At 46.9% G+C, this 13,317-nt stretch overlaps 1 protein-coding gene across 1 annotated transcript in view; it reads left to right on the top strand.

The window, feature by feature from the left end:
• Window positions 1-13,317, top strand: part of UBE3B (ubiquitin protein ligase E3B) — an 83,788-nt gene that overhangs the window by 66,772 nt on the left and 3,699 nt on the right. Inside the window, exons 17-24 of the mRNA XM_069759452.1 lie at window positions 668-782; window positions 1,326-1,425; window positions 2,320-2,439; window positions 2,992-3,168; window positions 3,243-3,353; window positions 3,428-3,565; window positions 7,143-7,208; window positions 8,747-8,805. Coding sequence (XP_069615553.1) covers window positions 668-782; window positions 1,326-1,425; window positions 2,320-2,439; window positions 2,992-3,168; window positions 3,243-3,353; window positions 3,428-3,565; window positions 7,143-7,208; window positions 8,747-8,805 — 886 coding nt within the window. The remainder of the gene's footprint in view (window positions 1-667; window positions 783-1,325; window positions 1,426-2,319; window positions 2,440-2,991; window positions 3,169-3,242; window positions 3,354-3,427; window positions 3,566-7,142; window positions 7,209-8,746; window positions 8,806-13,317) is intronic.

The following is a 13,317-nucleotide window of genomic DNA, read 5'->3' as shown; positions in this document are numbered from 1 at the left end:
TGCTGTTGAAGGATTATTTCATTCTTCTTAAATGGGTATTTCTGGATGGTCCTTGTAAATACAAGCAATTTAGCAATTTTCTGCATTTTAAAATCTTCAGATGTTCCTAAGACATTAATAGTTTTGTTTACAGCTTGGAGATCGACCACCGCTTCTAGACAGCACAACATGCACAATACTGACCAGAAGTTTTCTATTGAGCTTGCCAAGTTGTTTGAAGTGTGCTGTTGCCTCTTAATCCCTGGCCAGCTACAGTTTAGTGCTTACAAGCTTCCAGCAGCAGGGGTCGGTCTCCTAGGCAACAAGCTGTAAAGTCAAGTGTCACCATCTCAAGAATGACTGCAAGTTTTAATAAGCACTAATTGAAAAACTGCTTTTTTTTTTTTTACAAGCGCTATTCAAAAATAGCCATCTATGAGGATGGGAATCACCCTTTAATTGATTTTCATTCAGTTCAGTTGCTTGTGACTTCCCCACTGGTTGTTGGTCCCATCAGACTGACGGGGGACACATCACTGAGTAGGACAGAGTGGTGATAATCTAAGAGGGCAGTCTCAATTTTTTTTCACCACCCTGGACTCACTAATAAGAGGTTGTCACATGCTGTCTCTTTCATTGCGTTAAGTGATTGTAGTTCTTAAAATGTGAATATTTATGTTCTTTGCAGAGAATGCTAAAGGGGAAACCTTGGAACTTTTCCATTCCGTGCATGGCTGGCTTATGGTTCTTTATGAGAGAGATTGCCGGAGGAGATTTGCCCCTGAGGAACACTGGCTGCGGAAGTGAGTTACTATATCTTAAAAAGAGGTTTCAGGCTTTGTGTAGATAAATCTTAATGACTGTATGCAATTTTATCCAGTCTAGACAATCTTATATGAAATAAATAATTTAGACACACACACAGATTTTTCTGGTAGTTTACTGAGCCTGGGTTTACATAGCATTACCTGTATTGGGTATAATAGTATCCACTTCTCAAATAGCAGCAGGTCTCACTTCAGCTGGAAAATCCCTTGTAATGGTGTTTCAAGGAAACTTTGCCTGACAGCATCTGATTTTTAGTCAGCACTGCTCCATACACCGTGTAGTGGTCGTTCCTGGGTACTGCAACTCAGCTCCCATTCACTTCAATAGGAGCTGAGCTGCAGTACCAGGGGACGGCCAATACACTGTGAAATATCTGTAGCATGGAATACCCCTTTAAGGCTGTAATTGTGGCACTGCATTTTTAACAATGTCATTTTACGCTCTAATATCAGATTGATCATTGTATTCACTATGATTTGGCTTCAAGACAACTAAAATGATTCTCACTTTCCACACAGAGATCTTAAACCGGCTGTGCTTTTCCAAGAACTGGACAAAGAGAGAAAAAGAGCTCAGCTCTTACTTCAGTACATCCCTCATGTCATCCCGCACAAAAATGTATGGTCATTTCTTAGACTAAATTAAATATGGCACATCTGTTAGATTAAAAATGTTGCCTTGTCAGAGGCCATTGCTGACCTATCCACAAGATAGGTCATCACGGTCTGGTTGGTAGGGGTCCGACACCCATCACCTCCACTGATTAGTTGTTATGTACTCTGACTGCGGCTGGATGTAAATTTCTAGACCTGAGCTCAATCCAATGTGTAGCTGTCGCTGCTGAGTAGGGTTGAGCGACTTTTACTTTTTAGGGTCTCGGTCTCTCTCTCTCTCTCTCTCCCTCTCCTTCTCCATCTCCCTCTCCCTCTCTCTCTCTCTGTCTCCCTCTCTCCCTCTCTCTCCCTCTCCCGTCCCTGAACAGAAAACCTGGTGTTACACATTGCAAACCGCTACAGCGCACAAGCGAGAAGATGGCGATAGGCGTCCACGCCCCTAAGACCTATGTCATCACTCTGCCCACGCTTCTTCATTGGCTGAAAAAATGGCGCCAAACTCGACTTTGGCGCGAAGATCGCCGACCGCATGGCCGATCCCACACTAGGATCGGGTCGGGTTTCATGAAACCCGACTTTGCCAAAAGTCGGCGACTTTTGAATTTGTCCGATCCGTTTCGCTCATACCTACTGCCGAGTACTACAGAACAGCCACTAGAGATAGGTCATAAATATCTTCTGACCGGACAGACCGTTTAACCCTTCACCCACCTCCGATATTTCAGTTCCATTTAACAGATATACATAGCCATGGAAATTAGCATGAATATACTTTTTCTAATACGTAACAAAAAGACTGTTCACAAGCTAGTCACGTTTTCACAGTCAGTCACGCTGTCAGAAAATAGTAAGATGTTGCATTTGTTTTTGATTGTAACCTCACTTCTCTGTTCTGCAGAGAGTTCTTTTGTTCCGAAATATAGTTACCAAGGAAAAGGAGAAGCTGGGTTTGGTGGAGACAAACACCGCGTCGCCTCATGTAACACACATCACTATACGACGATCACGAATGCTTGAGGTACTGTACATCGGAAGAACTTTTCTAAATGGTCAGTTTTAGTAATAAGGAGTTAATTAAGAGAATATAAGTCTCGTGTTCTTTTTACACTTAATGTAAATTGAACTAAATTCTTAAATTGTTTGTAGCTTAGGGATATCACTTTTTGAGTTGTTGAGGTTGTGCCTGGGTGATACGTTTTTCGAACTCTTTCCACGAGGTCTGTGATGTGCCTTATTTGCAATTTCATTAAAACGACCGTCACTCTAATTGAAACCAAATAGATCCCATAATAATGAAATGGGGTCTGACTGGCCTCATTTGTGTCCATCATGGATTAGATCTGTTTCCCGCAGGAGTTCCGTTATTGTGTTCCTATGATAGCACAGAACCGTGGTACTCCAAACGTTGGTGTGAACCTAACCTTACATGTTAGAAATCGATGGACCTGCTCCTATTGAACATTGCCAATTAAAGCTGACATGAAATGTTGTGATGTGCAATAATAAATTCCGCAATATGTTATGATCTGAATACAGATAAAATGTTTTCTTTACTGGGTTTGCTTCACAGGACGGATATGACCAGCTCCGGCAGCTCTCCCAGAATGCTATGAAAGGAGTCATTAGAGTCAAATTTGTCAATGACTTAGGAGTAGATGAGGCTGGAATAGATCAGGATGGGGTTTTTAAGGAATTCTTAGAGGAAATCATAAAGAAAGTATTTGACCCGGCACTAAATCTCTTCAAGGTACTTGGAGGATAACCTGTCAGTTTTCCTTACCTAAGTACTGTTGTGTAACCTGCTTTTCCTGATTTCTGCAGACTACGAGCACTGGTGATCGGTTATACCCATCTCCTACATCTTACATCCATGAGAACTACCTCCAGTTGTTTGAGTTTGTAGGGAAGATGCTTGGAAAGGCAGTATATGAGGTAAGGCATGGCCCTGAATTTCTACATACTCTGAAAATCACAGTAGGAAATTTAATAGCATGTCTCTCTTTTAGGGTATTGTGGTGGATGTTCCTTTTGCTTCATTTTTTCTTAGCCAGTTATTAGGGCACCATCACAGCATCTTCTATAGCTCCGTAGATGAGCTTCCTTCTTTGGATCCGGAGTTCTATAAGAATCTTACATCCATTAAGGTGAGAGCAAAGATTTTAGGGACACAATCATTCTGTAATACAAATGCACTTTTTGCTATAGACCCATGTTGTAAAAGGCCTGATGGCATCTCTTCCAGTTGCTCTTAAACATTATCTTATCAGCAAATCTCCCAAAATACAATTTTGGCAGTCAATCAGTTCGGCCGGTGCTTACAATTCGGTACAAATAAAATTGGACTGAACCAAAAGTTCCTGTGAATAGACTTTTTTTATCCTATGAGATTTCTCCAGACCCCAAAGCATTATAAATAGAGGGGGGAGAGGTCATTACAAAATAGTAGAATACCTTATACTTATCTCTCCTATGCGATCACCTGTCCTTTTTAATTCTGCCACTTCATGAACCTCAGTGCTAGTCTTCATTTATTCCGACGCCAAGGTCCGTTATTGGCTTCATGTGGTCACATATGCAAGGTGCATCACAGGATCAGGTAGCTGCAGGGAAGGCATCCGAAGACCGTAAAATAGAGGCGGTTGCCGACTATTTTGTTGGATTCATTCTAATTGAATACCAAATATTCTGCATTCCCCAGAACTCAGTGTTTTTGAAGAAATTTGTAGCAAATTCTATTTAATTGCCCAAACTGAGTACGGTAAATATTGTACATCAGTGCCTAAAAAGTATAATTCCCCCCAATGTCTAGTACTCAGGATATATGAAGTGGTTCCATGGCTGCTTTCTTGCAACTACAGTTATGTCGACCAATGAGGCCACAGACATTTAACACCTATAACCAACTGGCTCTAAAATTGAGAACTAATAGTAATATCTACTTTTGTAAATGTATCTAATATTTCATCTGGAAAGGAGAATAATCAACAGCTTTGACTTTGAAATTGGTAACTACTTATGAAAGCCTCTCAGAATTTGATCTATAGTCTCAAATATCTGTACAATTTGCCCAAAGACAGCTAAAGCATAACTTATTAAACTACGTTGGACTAGTACTTTTTATGCTATGTCACCATGTAAATAAAACTTCACTTTTATTCAACACAGGCACTTAAAAATATGTGTTAGAAATACCAGTAGGTTGGTCATCAACATTATACTATTACTAGCTATTGAACCCGTTCTATGCCCGGGTGGCGAGCATTTATATTGGTATATGGTCTCCATCCTGGTATGTGCTGCTCCATCCTGCGTCCCCATCCTGTCATGTGCTGCTCCATCCTGCGTCCCCATCCTGTCATGAGCTGTTCCATCCTGCGCCCCCATCCTGTCATGTGCTGCTCCATCCTGCGTCCCCATCCTGTCATGTGCTGCACCCATCCTGCGCCCCCATTCTGTCATGTGCTGCTCCCATCCTGCGCCCCCATCCTGTCATGTGCTGCTCCATCCTGCGTCCCCATCCTGTCATGTGCTGCACTCATCCTGCGCCCCCATTCTGTCATGTGCTGCTCCCATCCTGCGCCCCCATTCTGACATGTGCTGCTCCCATCCTGCGCCCCCATTCTGACATGTGCTGCTCCCATCCTGCGCCCCCATTCTGACATGTGCTGCACCCATCCTGCGCCTCCATTCTGACATGTGCTGCACCCATCCTGCGCCTCCATTCTGTCACTGGCTGCTCCCATCCTGCGTCACCATCCTGTCATGTGCTGCTCCTATCCTGCGCCCCCGTTCTGTCATGTGCTGCTTCCATCCTGCACCCCCGTTCTGTCATGTGCTGCTCCCATCCTGCGCCCCCGTTCTGTCATGTGCTGCTTCCATCCTGCACCCCCGTTCTGTCATGTGCTACTGCCATTCTGCGCCCCCGTTCTGTCATGTGCTGCTCCCATCCTGCGCCCCCGTTCTGTCATGTGCTGCTTCCATCCTGCACCCCCGTTCTATCATGTGCTGCTTCCATCCTGCACCCCCGTTCTGTCATGTGCTGCTGCCATCCTGCACCCCCGTTCTGTCATGTGCTGCTGCCATCCTGCGCCCCCGTTCTGTCATGTGCTGCTCCCATCCTGCGCCCCCGTTCTGTCATGTGCTGCTTCCATCCTGCACCCCCGTTCTGTCATGTGCTGCTGCCATCCTGCGCCCCCGTTCTGTCATGTGCTGCTCCCATCCTGCGCCCCCATTGTCATGTGCTGCTGCCATCCTGCGCCCCCGTTCTGACATGTGCTGCTCCCATCCTGCGCCCCTGTTCTGTCATGTGCTGCTTCCATCCTGCACCCCCGTTCTGTCATGTGCTGCTGCCATCCTGCACCCCCGTTCTGTCATGTGCTGCCCTAGTCTGTCATGTGCTGCTCCCATCCTGCGCCCCTGTTCTGTCATGTGCTGCTGCCATCCTGCACCCCCGTTCTGTCATGTGCTGCCCTATCCTGTCACATGCTGCTCCCATCCTGCTCCCCCGTTCTGTCATGTGCTGCTCCCATCCATATGCCCCATACGCTGCTCCATGAAGGTTTATGACCCCCATCAGGTGGCGTAAGTAACAAATAGCTGTGGCATGAAGTGCCACAGCCTCATGCCACAGCAATTTGTTACTTACGCCATTCCTTTCCGGCGCCATTGTCTTGCTCCTCCCGGTGCCGGAATCGGCGCCTGCGCAGTCCACGCTTTCCGGCGCCATTTTCTTGAAGACACACTGCTGTATGTCTTCAAGAAAATGGCGCCGGTAAGCGCGGACTGTGCAGGCGCCGATTCCGGCACCGGGAGGAGCAAGACAATGGCGCCGGAAAGGAATGGCGTAAGTAACAAATTGCTGTGGCATGAAGTGCCACAGCCTCATGGCACAGCAAGTTTTTACTTACGCTATTCGTTTCGGGCGCCATTGTCTTGCTCTTCCTGGTGCCGGAATCGGCGCCTGCGCAGTCCGCGCTTTCCGGCGCCATTTTCTTGAAGACACACAGCAGTGTGTCTTCAAGAAAATGGCGCCGGAAAGCGCGGACTGCGCAGGCGCCGATTCCGACACCAGGAAGAGCAAGACAATGGCGCCCGAAACGAATAGCGTAAGTAAAAACTTACTATGGCGGCGGATTATTTGCATAATCAGGGCGTACATATGTAGACGGCGTCCCCGTGCTCCCGACCCCTGCTCTCGGCGGCATTTTTTCTATAATGTAACGCTAGGAGCGTCGCGCCTGCGCAGTCTATTAAGGCTTCGGACAGAGTGACGCTCCCAGCGTTATATTATAGATACTTATTACATAGTACAGTGTTAATGGGGCATTAGCCAATGCTACTGCTCTAATTGTACTGACCAGCATAATAAAGTTACCTGGACATTTTAACTAGTGAAAACTGTAAAAAATAAACCCCCCATTATATTCCCAAATGAAAAGACAAGCTGCTATCTGGCTATGTGGACAGACAAATAGATTATGGCTCTTTAAAGGTGGGAATAAAAAAAAAAAAGATAATATTATTTGCAGCAGGTAGGAACTAAAATATTAGTCCTACAAATGTGTAATTTCCAAGTGTACAAATGATTTTACAGAAATTCACCTTGAGCTTGATACATTTCATCCATTTTTGTCATGATGTAGCTCTTTGCATAGCTGCTTACACTGAAAAACTAGATGTGTGTCTGTCTGTTGAGTAACGCTATTGTCTTCCATTTTACAGCGATATGATGGCGATATTAGTGATCTAGGCCTCACTCTTTCTTATGATGAAGACGTTATGGGTCAGGTAGCTGATTTTTGATGTTTGTTTTGCCAAATTGATTACCATAATTTAGCTTGGCACCATATTTGGAGTGATTTTACAGTTTTTAGGGGTGTTGTGTAGTACAGCATTGGAAGAGCTGTACCATGAATTTCTTCCCTAATCTAAATTTATGAGCAAGTCCTTAAATAATAGTGCATCCTCCACTATGGTGAGCCTCCCACATACTGTCTATACGTTGAACTCAATAATAACACTTTACGCAGTAAGTTCCCTCTAGTTGGGGCTGGAAGTACAGCACTACTCATGTCCTCATCGGCATGGAGAGAGACTGTTGCATACTGGGGGGGCAGTTGCCGAGTCAATTGTCCAATGCATTTATGTCTGTACAGGGATTTGGAGCTCTGCATCAGAGAAACAGAGCTCAGAGCACTATAAAGATAACTGAAAGGGGACAATCCCTTCTCATTCCTCGTGTTTGCCTCATTAAAATAAAAACATTTCTGAGGTGTCGTCACTTGCGCTCTTAGGGCTCTAGTAAGGTTGTTACATCATACAAGCCCTGCACCTAATCAGTGCTGGACTCCCTGTCCCCAAAATTTTTAATGGAGGTTAAGGCTGTGTGCACACGTTGCTGTTTTTTCGCGTTTTTTTCTGATAAAACCCTATAAAACCACAAAGAAACAGCATACAATAAGCATCCCATCATTTAGAATGAATTCTGCATGTTTTGTGCACATGATGCGTTTTTTTCCCGCGAAAAAAATGCATCGCGGTAAAAAACGCAGCGTGTTCATTAATTTTGCGGGTTTTTTTGCGGATTTCCCACTACAAAATGCATTGGGAAATGTCCGGAAAAAAACGCATCAAAAACGCATGCAGATTTCTTGCGGATTTCTTGCAGAAAATTTCAGGTTTTTCTCAGGAATTTTCTGCGAGAAATGCTGAACGTGTGCACATAGCCTAAAGGTTCAGGTTTACTGCTTTCTTAAATACTGCATTAAAGTAGATATGTCACCAAATTCCACAATACAAACTACAGACCCTATGAAGCTGGAGTTTTCTGTCCTAACTGCGCTCATAACATTTTCATCTTAGTATCAGGCAGAATAACTTTCAAAAAGGATTCGACAGCCTGACATTCCCAAAGTTAGTACACCATTATTATATGTAAGAGATCATCTTTGCTTACAGTTTGCCTTGTGAAATCTGTTGACAAAGCTTTAATAGTCTATAAAATGCATTTATTTATCAACATGCACCTCTATAAGTAAGGACCGCTGCAAGCAGGCATATTACTGCTCTGTACAAGTTTCATGTCACTATGACACCCATAGGTACAAAATGTATATGTAATTTTAAAGATTCACATGTAATCTGACTGAAAACGAATTGTGGCTAGTTTCATTGGAAGCTGCTTTGCTTCTAGTGGAGAACTCTTCCATAATATGTTGTGGCACCACTTTCCTCTATGTGTAATTTCTTCGGATGAACCATGATGGACATTTACTATTGAATTATAAGGAAAACTTCTGATCACTGATCAATGTATATATTTTTAGCTGGTCTGCCATGAGCTGGTCCCTGGAGGGAAATCCATTTCTGTAGCTAATGAAAACAAGTAAGTGTATACACATCTTGCCACATCTTTAGCCACTCTTACATCACATAACCCTTAATGCCCCTTAGAGGCATTTTTTTCTGGAATCTAATTACACATTTTATGTCATGACTGAAATACTACATACTGTTTACGCCTAAACACCAAAGCCAGTTTTCACCTTCCTGACCAGCCCAAAAGGCTTGCACATATCTCAAGTTTGTTTTTTCATGACACATTGTACTTTATGTTAATGATAAATATAAGTTGATATGATTTGATATGATCTATAATTTGACAAATATTCACAATTTTTAAACTTTGAATTTTTATGCCCTTAAAGTGAATCTGTCAGCAGGTGTTTGCTGTTTGAGTGCAGCATGATGTGGAGACTGAGATTCACTAGAGGACTAGTTGTCTAGTGCCATGTAGTCCTCCTGCTCTGTGCAACCCCGCCCCCACCATTGCTTAGCGTATTTCTGTCACTGTACAGTGTACTCTTTAAAACCGTCATACTGCAAGAATTGTTCGTCAGCATCATTTTTTAAACAATTTTTTTCACTTCACTTTTGAAGTGACTTTGAGGGGTCTATGTGTAAGAAAGAGTTAATAAATCATTTGTGCCTTAAAAATGGTGCGACACAAAAAAACCCCTCATTCAGCTGTATTAATGAAAAAAAACAAAACGTTATGCCTCTTGAAATGCAAAAGTAAAAAATAGATAAATAATAAAAATTTTATTAGCGGTTAAGTAGGAGTAGTAGTAGTAGCATTTCTTTCTCGCCTCATTGGGGGACACAGGTAACCATGGGTGTATGCTGTTGTCACTAGGAGGCTGACACTATGCAAATAAAGAAGAAGTAGCTCCTCCCCGGCAGTATACACCCTCCGACAGGCACCAGGCAACTCAGTTTTTGCTTAGTGTCTGTAGGAGGCGGACCTGGATCTAACCCCAGATCCGCATTTCTTTTACAGGGATTTGTTGTGTGTTATTAACCTTTTCCTCTTTCTTTTTCAGACTCTTTCCTTCAGGGTAACAGGGTGCAGTTTTTCTCACCCTGTTTTCCCCACTTGGAGCGACCGAGAGAGCAGTGTGGTATCACCCACATCGCACCCTCTCGGACCCGCTGGGCAGGACTTGTCCCCTGTCACCCATTCGGGTGTTCAGGGTGACCCTTTCCCTCGGTGGCCAGTCCTGCCCGTTCCCCTCCTCATCCCTCTCCTCGGAGTGGGCTGAGAGGAATACGGCGGTCACTTCCAGTGACCCTCTCCCCCTAGTCAGGGGTCGACGCCGTCCTCTGCGCCGGAGTTCGTGGCGCGGGAAGGAGGACTTCTTCCAGGACCCTCCATCCTACAAGGGATCCTGATGCGTTCCTCAACCCCAAATAGGGGATCTTCAAGCAACAGTATGAAACCCCCCCCCCCCATACACACACACACTCCACCCCTAGATCCCCCCCCCCCAGCCCGCACGCCGCCCGGCAAGCGATCTTCTAAGGGGGGTAATCACATGGGGGTACATCTCCATCTTTATTAGGGGAGTAAAAGGGCTGCAGCGGGGAAGAAGGGTCGCTACCTTTTGTTTCTGGCGCTGGTTTTTCTCTGTTGCTGCACACCGGCATTTCTCCTTCCCTCCTCGGGATCCAAACAGCGTGCTCCCGCCATTTTTTTCTCTCAGGCTTCTTCTTCACCTTCTTTCGGCGCTTCTTCGCCCCCTGGTGGCGGCCGGCATTATTGCGACCAGGAGTTTTTTTTTTTTCTCCCGTGCTTTTCTTCTTCTTTCGGCGCTTCTGTGCCCCCTGGTGGCTGCCTGCATTATTGCGGCCAGGAGTTTTTTCTTCTCCTTTCGGCGCTTCTGCGCCCTCTTGTGGCGGCCTGCATTTTTGCGGCCAGGAGTTTTTCAGCGCAGTTGGGGGCATTTCTCCTGCTTTCCCCTTCGGCGCCTGTCCACGCCCACAGCGTTGCGCTGTCTCAGCGCTCTTTTCTGTGTCTTCCTGCTCCCTGTCAGCTTGGCTCACCGCGTGGGACAGAAGAATTTCAGGGGAACATAGGCACCTGCGGCTTCCGCTGTCGCTGTTTTTCAGCTGGCTCAGCACTACTGCTCTCTCGGGCTCAACTCCTCCCGGCAGTAGTTCTCCGCTCCAGGACAAGGTAATATCCACCTATGTCCGACCCCACTCCGGCCTTTGCCACTACGGCCATCCATTACGCCTGCGCTCACTGTAAGAAAAAGTGGGCCTCAGGTTAGCCTTCAGCCTTCTGCCCGTCCTGCGTTCCTCCCATCATGTCCGCCCCTCAGGAAGCTCCTAGGTCCCGGGATGAGTGCACCTCCCTCCTCCAGAGTGGGCTGTTGCTATGTCTCAGTCAGTGTCCGACCTGACTAAGGTGTCTCAGTCCCTGGTCCAGGCACTTGAACGTATCCCGCTTCTCTCTAATGCCACCAGTGCCACGAACGCCTCACACGGCGATTCGCTCGCACCTGTCCAAGACCCTCATAGAGGCAGACCGGACAAAAGAGACAGAAAAAGGACCTTATCTAGATCCTCTTCCAGTTCCCTGGACGGGATTCCCCTATCTGCCCGTTCCCCCTCCTCGCAGGCGGACGTCGAGTCTGACCTATCCTCTCAGTCGGAATCTGACTCTGATGCAGATCAGACTTCCGGAACACAGGAGATGGTGGATAGCCTTATTTCAGCTATCATTCAAACGCTTGAGCTTAAAGAGGATGAGGCAAGCTCTCAGGACGTCTCGGTTGCGTTTAAACGAATTAAACGTCCTTCTAGGGTTTTTCCTAATCACAAGGAGTTTGATAACACTACCTCTACACACTGGGAAAACCCTGGCAAGCGTTTCCCTGGCAGGAAACGGCTTCACGTGCTATACCCCTTTCACTCCGACCTTGTCTCCAAATGGTCTGAGTCTCCTAAGGTCGACCCGCCCGTCTCCAGGCTATCCTCGGAGACGGTTCTGTCTATCCCGGACGCGGCTTCCCTTAAGGACCCCACGGACAGGCAAATCGAGGCATTAGCAAAATCGGCATTTGAGGCTTCCGGAGCCTCCCTCTGCCCTAGTTTCGCCTCGTCCTGGGTAGCCAGGGCTGTGTCAGCCTGGGCCAAGACCCTGCGCAGGGGCATTTTGGCCTCTGCTCCTGCTGAGGAACTGTCTGATTTGGCGGATCAGATTTCTCTTGCAGGAAAATACCTCATGAATGCCTCCCTTGATGCAGCGGCCTGCTCCACCAGGGCTAACAGCAACATTGTGGCCATTCGCCCCCTTTTTCGGGCCTTCGCCTCAGGAAACTCCAACCAGGACCGTTCTTCCTCGCAGGGAGACCGAAGAAAACCTCCTTTCAGACCTCCACCTCGCTGGAGGGCTAAGAGCCACCCCGCAAAACCATCGGGATCTCGGGGCCACAGGTTTTCTAACAAATGACGGGTCGCCCCCACCTAGAAATCCCTCGAGGGTGGGAGGCCGGCTTCTTCTGTTCTCAGAGGTTTGGCTATCAGTAGTCGATGATGCCTGGGTCAGGGAGATCGTCACTTCAGGCTACAAGATAGAATTTTCTTCACCCCCAGGAAGACGTTTCCTGCTCTCTCGGCCTCCCAAACAGCCCTCCCACCTCTCAGGACTTCTCCAGGCCGTCGATTCGCTCCTCACCTCAGGAGTCATAGTTCCGGTGTCTTATCGTGAGCGGTTTTCGTGTTTTTACTCAAACCTGTTCGTGGTTCCAGAAAAGGACGGCTCTCTCCGTCCAATTTTGGATCTCAAGCAGCTGAACCGCCATCTCCAGATTCAGCGCTTCAGGATGGAATCTCTACGCTCGGTGGTCGCGTCCATGGAACAGGGAGAGTTTCTGTGTTCCGTGGATATCCGAGATGCGTACCTTCACGTTCCTATTTGCGTACGGCATCAGAGATTCCTCCGGTTCGCGATCCAGGGTCATCATTATCAGTTCACGGCCCTCCCCTTTGGTCTGGCATCTGCGCCCAGGGTCTTCACGAAGGTCATAGCAGCTATCATGGCCATTCTTCGTTCGAAGGGGTTTCTGGTAATCCCATACCTCGACGACCTCTTGATCAAGGGTCCATCCCGTCAGGATTGCAGCCAGAGCCTCCAACTTACTCTTGACATGCTTCTTCGCCTCGGCTGGATAATCAATTATCAGAAGTCTTTCCTGATTCCAACTCAGCATCTGGAGTTCCTGGGCATGGAATTCGTTACCTCTCAGGCTCAGGTTTTTCTTCCCAAAGAGAAGTTCCTTTCCCTTCGCCGGGAGGGGGGGGGTTGGGTCAGAGCTCTAAAGAGCCCGAATCCTCTGTCTCTCCGCCTCGCCATGAGGGTTCTGGGGAAAATGGTCGCTTCCTTGGAAGTGGTCCCCTATGCTCAGTTCCACAGTTCCACTCTCGTCCCCTCCAGCTGGCCCTTCTGTCTGCCTGGGACAGGAACCCACTTTCCCTGGATCGTCCGTTTCGCCTCTCGCCCAGGGTGAAACAGTCGCTCTCTTGGTGGACGCTGTCCATCTCCATTCTGCGC

This window comes from Ranitomeya imitator, chromosome 1, assembly GCF_032444005.1.
Source record: "Ranitomeya imitator isolate aRanImi1 chromosome 1, aRanImi1.pri, whole genome shotgun sequence".
Lineage (NCBI taxonomy): Eukaryota > Metazoa > Chordata > Amphibia > Anura > Dendrobatidae > Ranitomeya > Ranitomeya imitator.
This window is presented reverse-complemented; position numbering and strand designations above follow the sequence as displayed.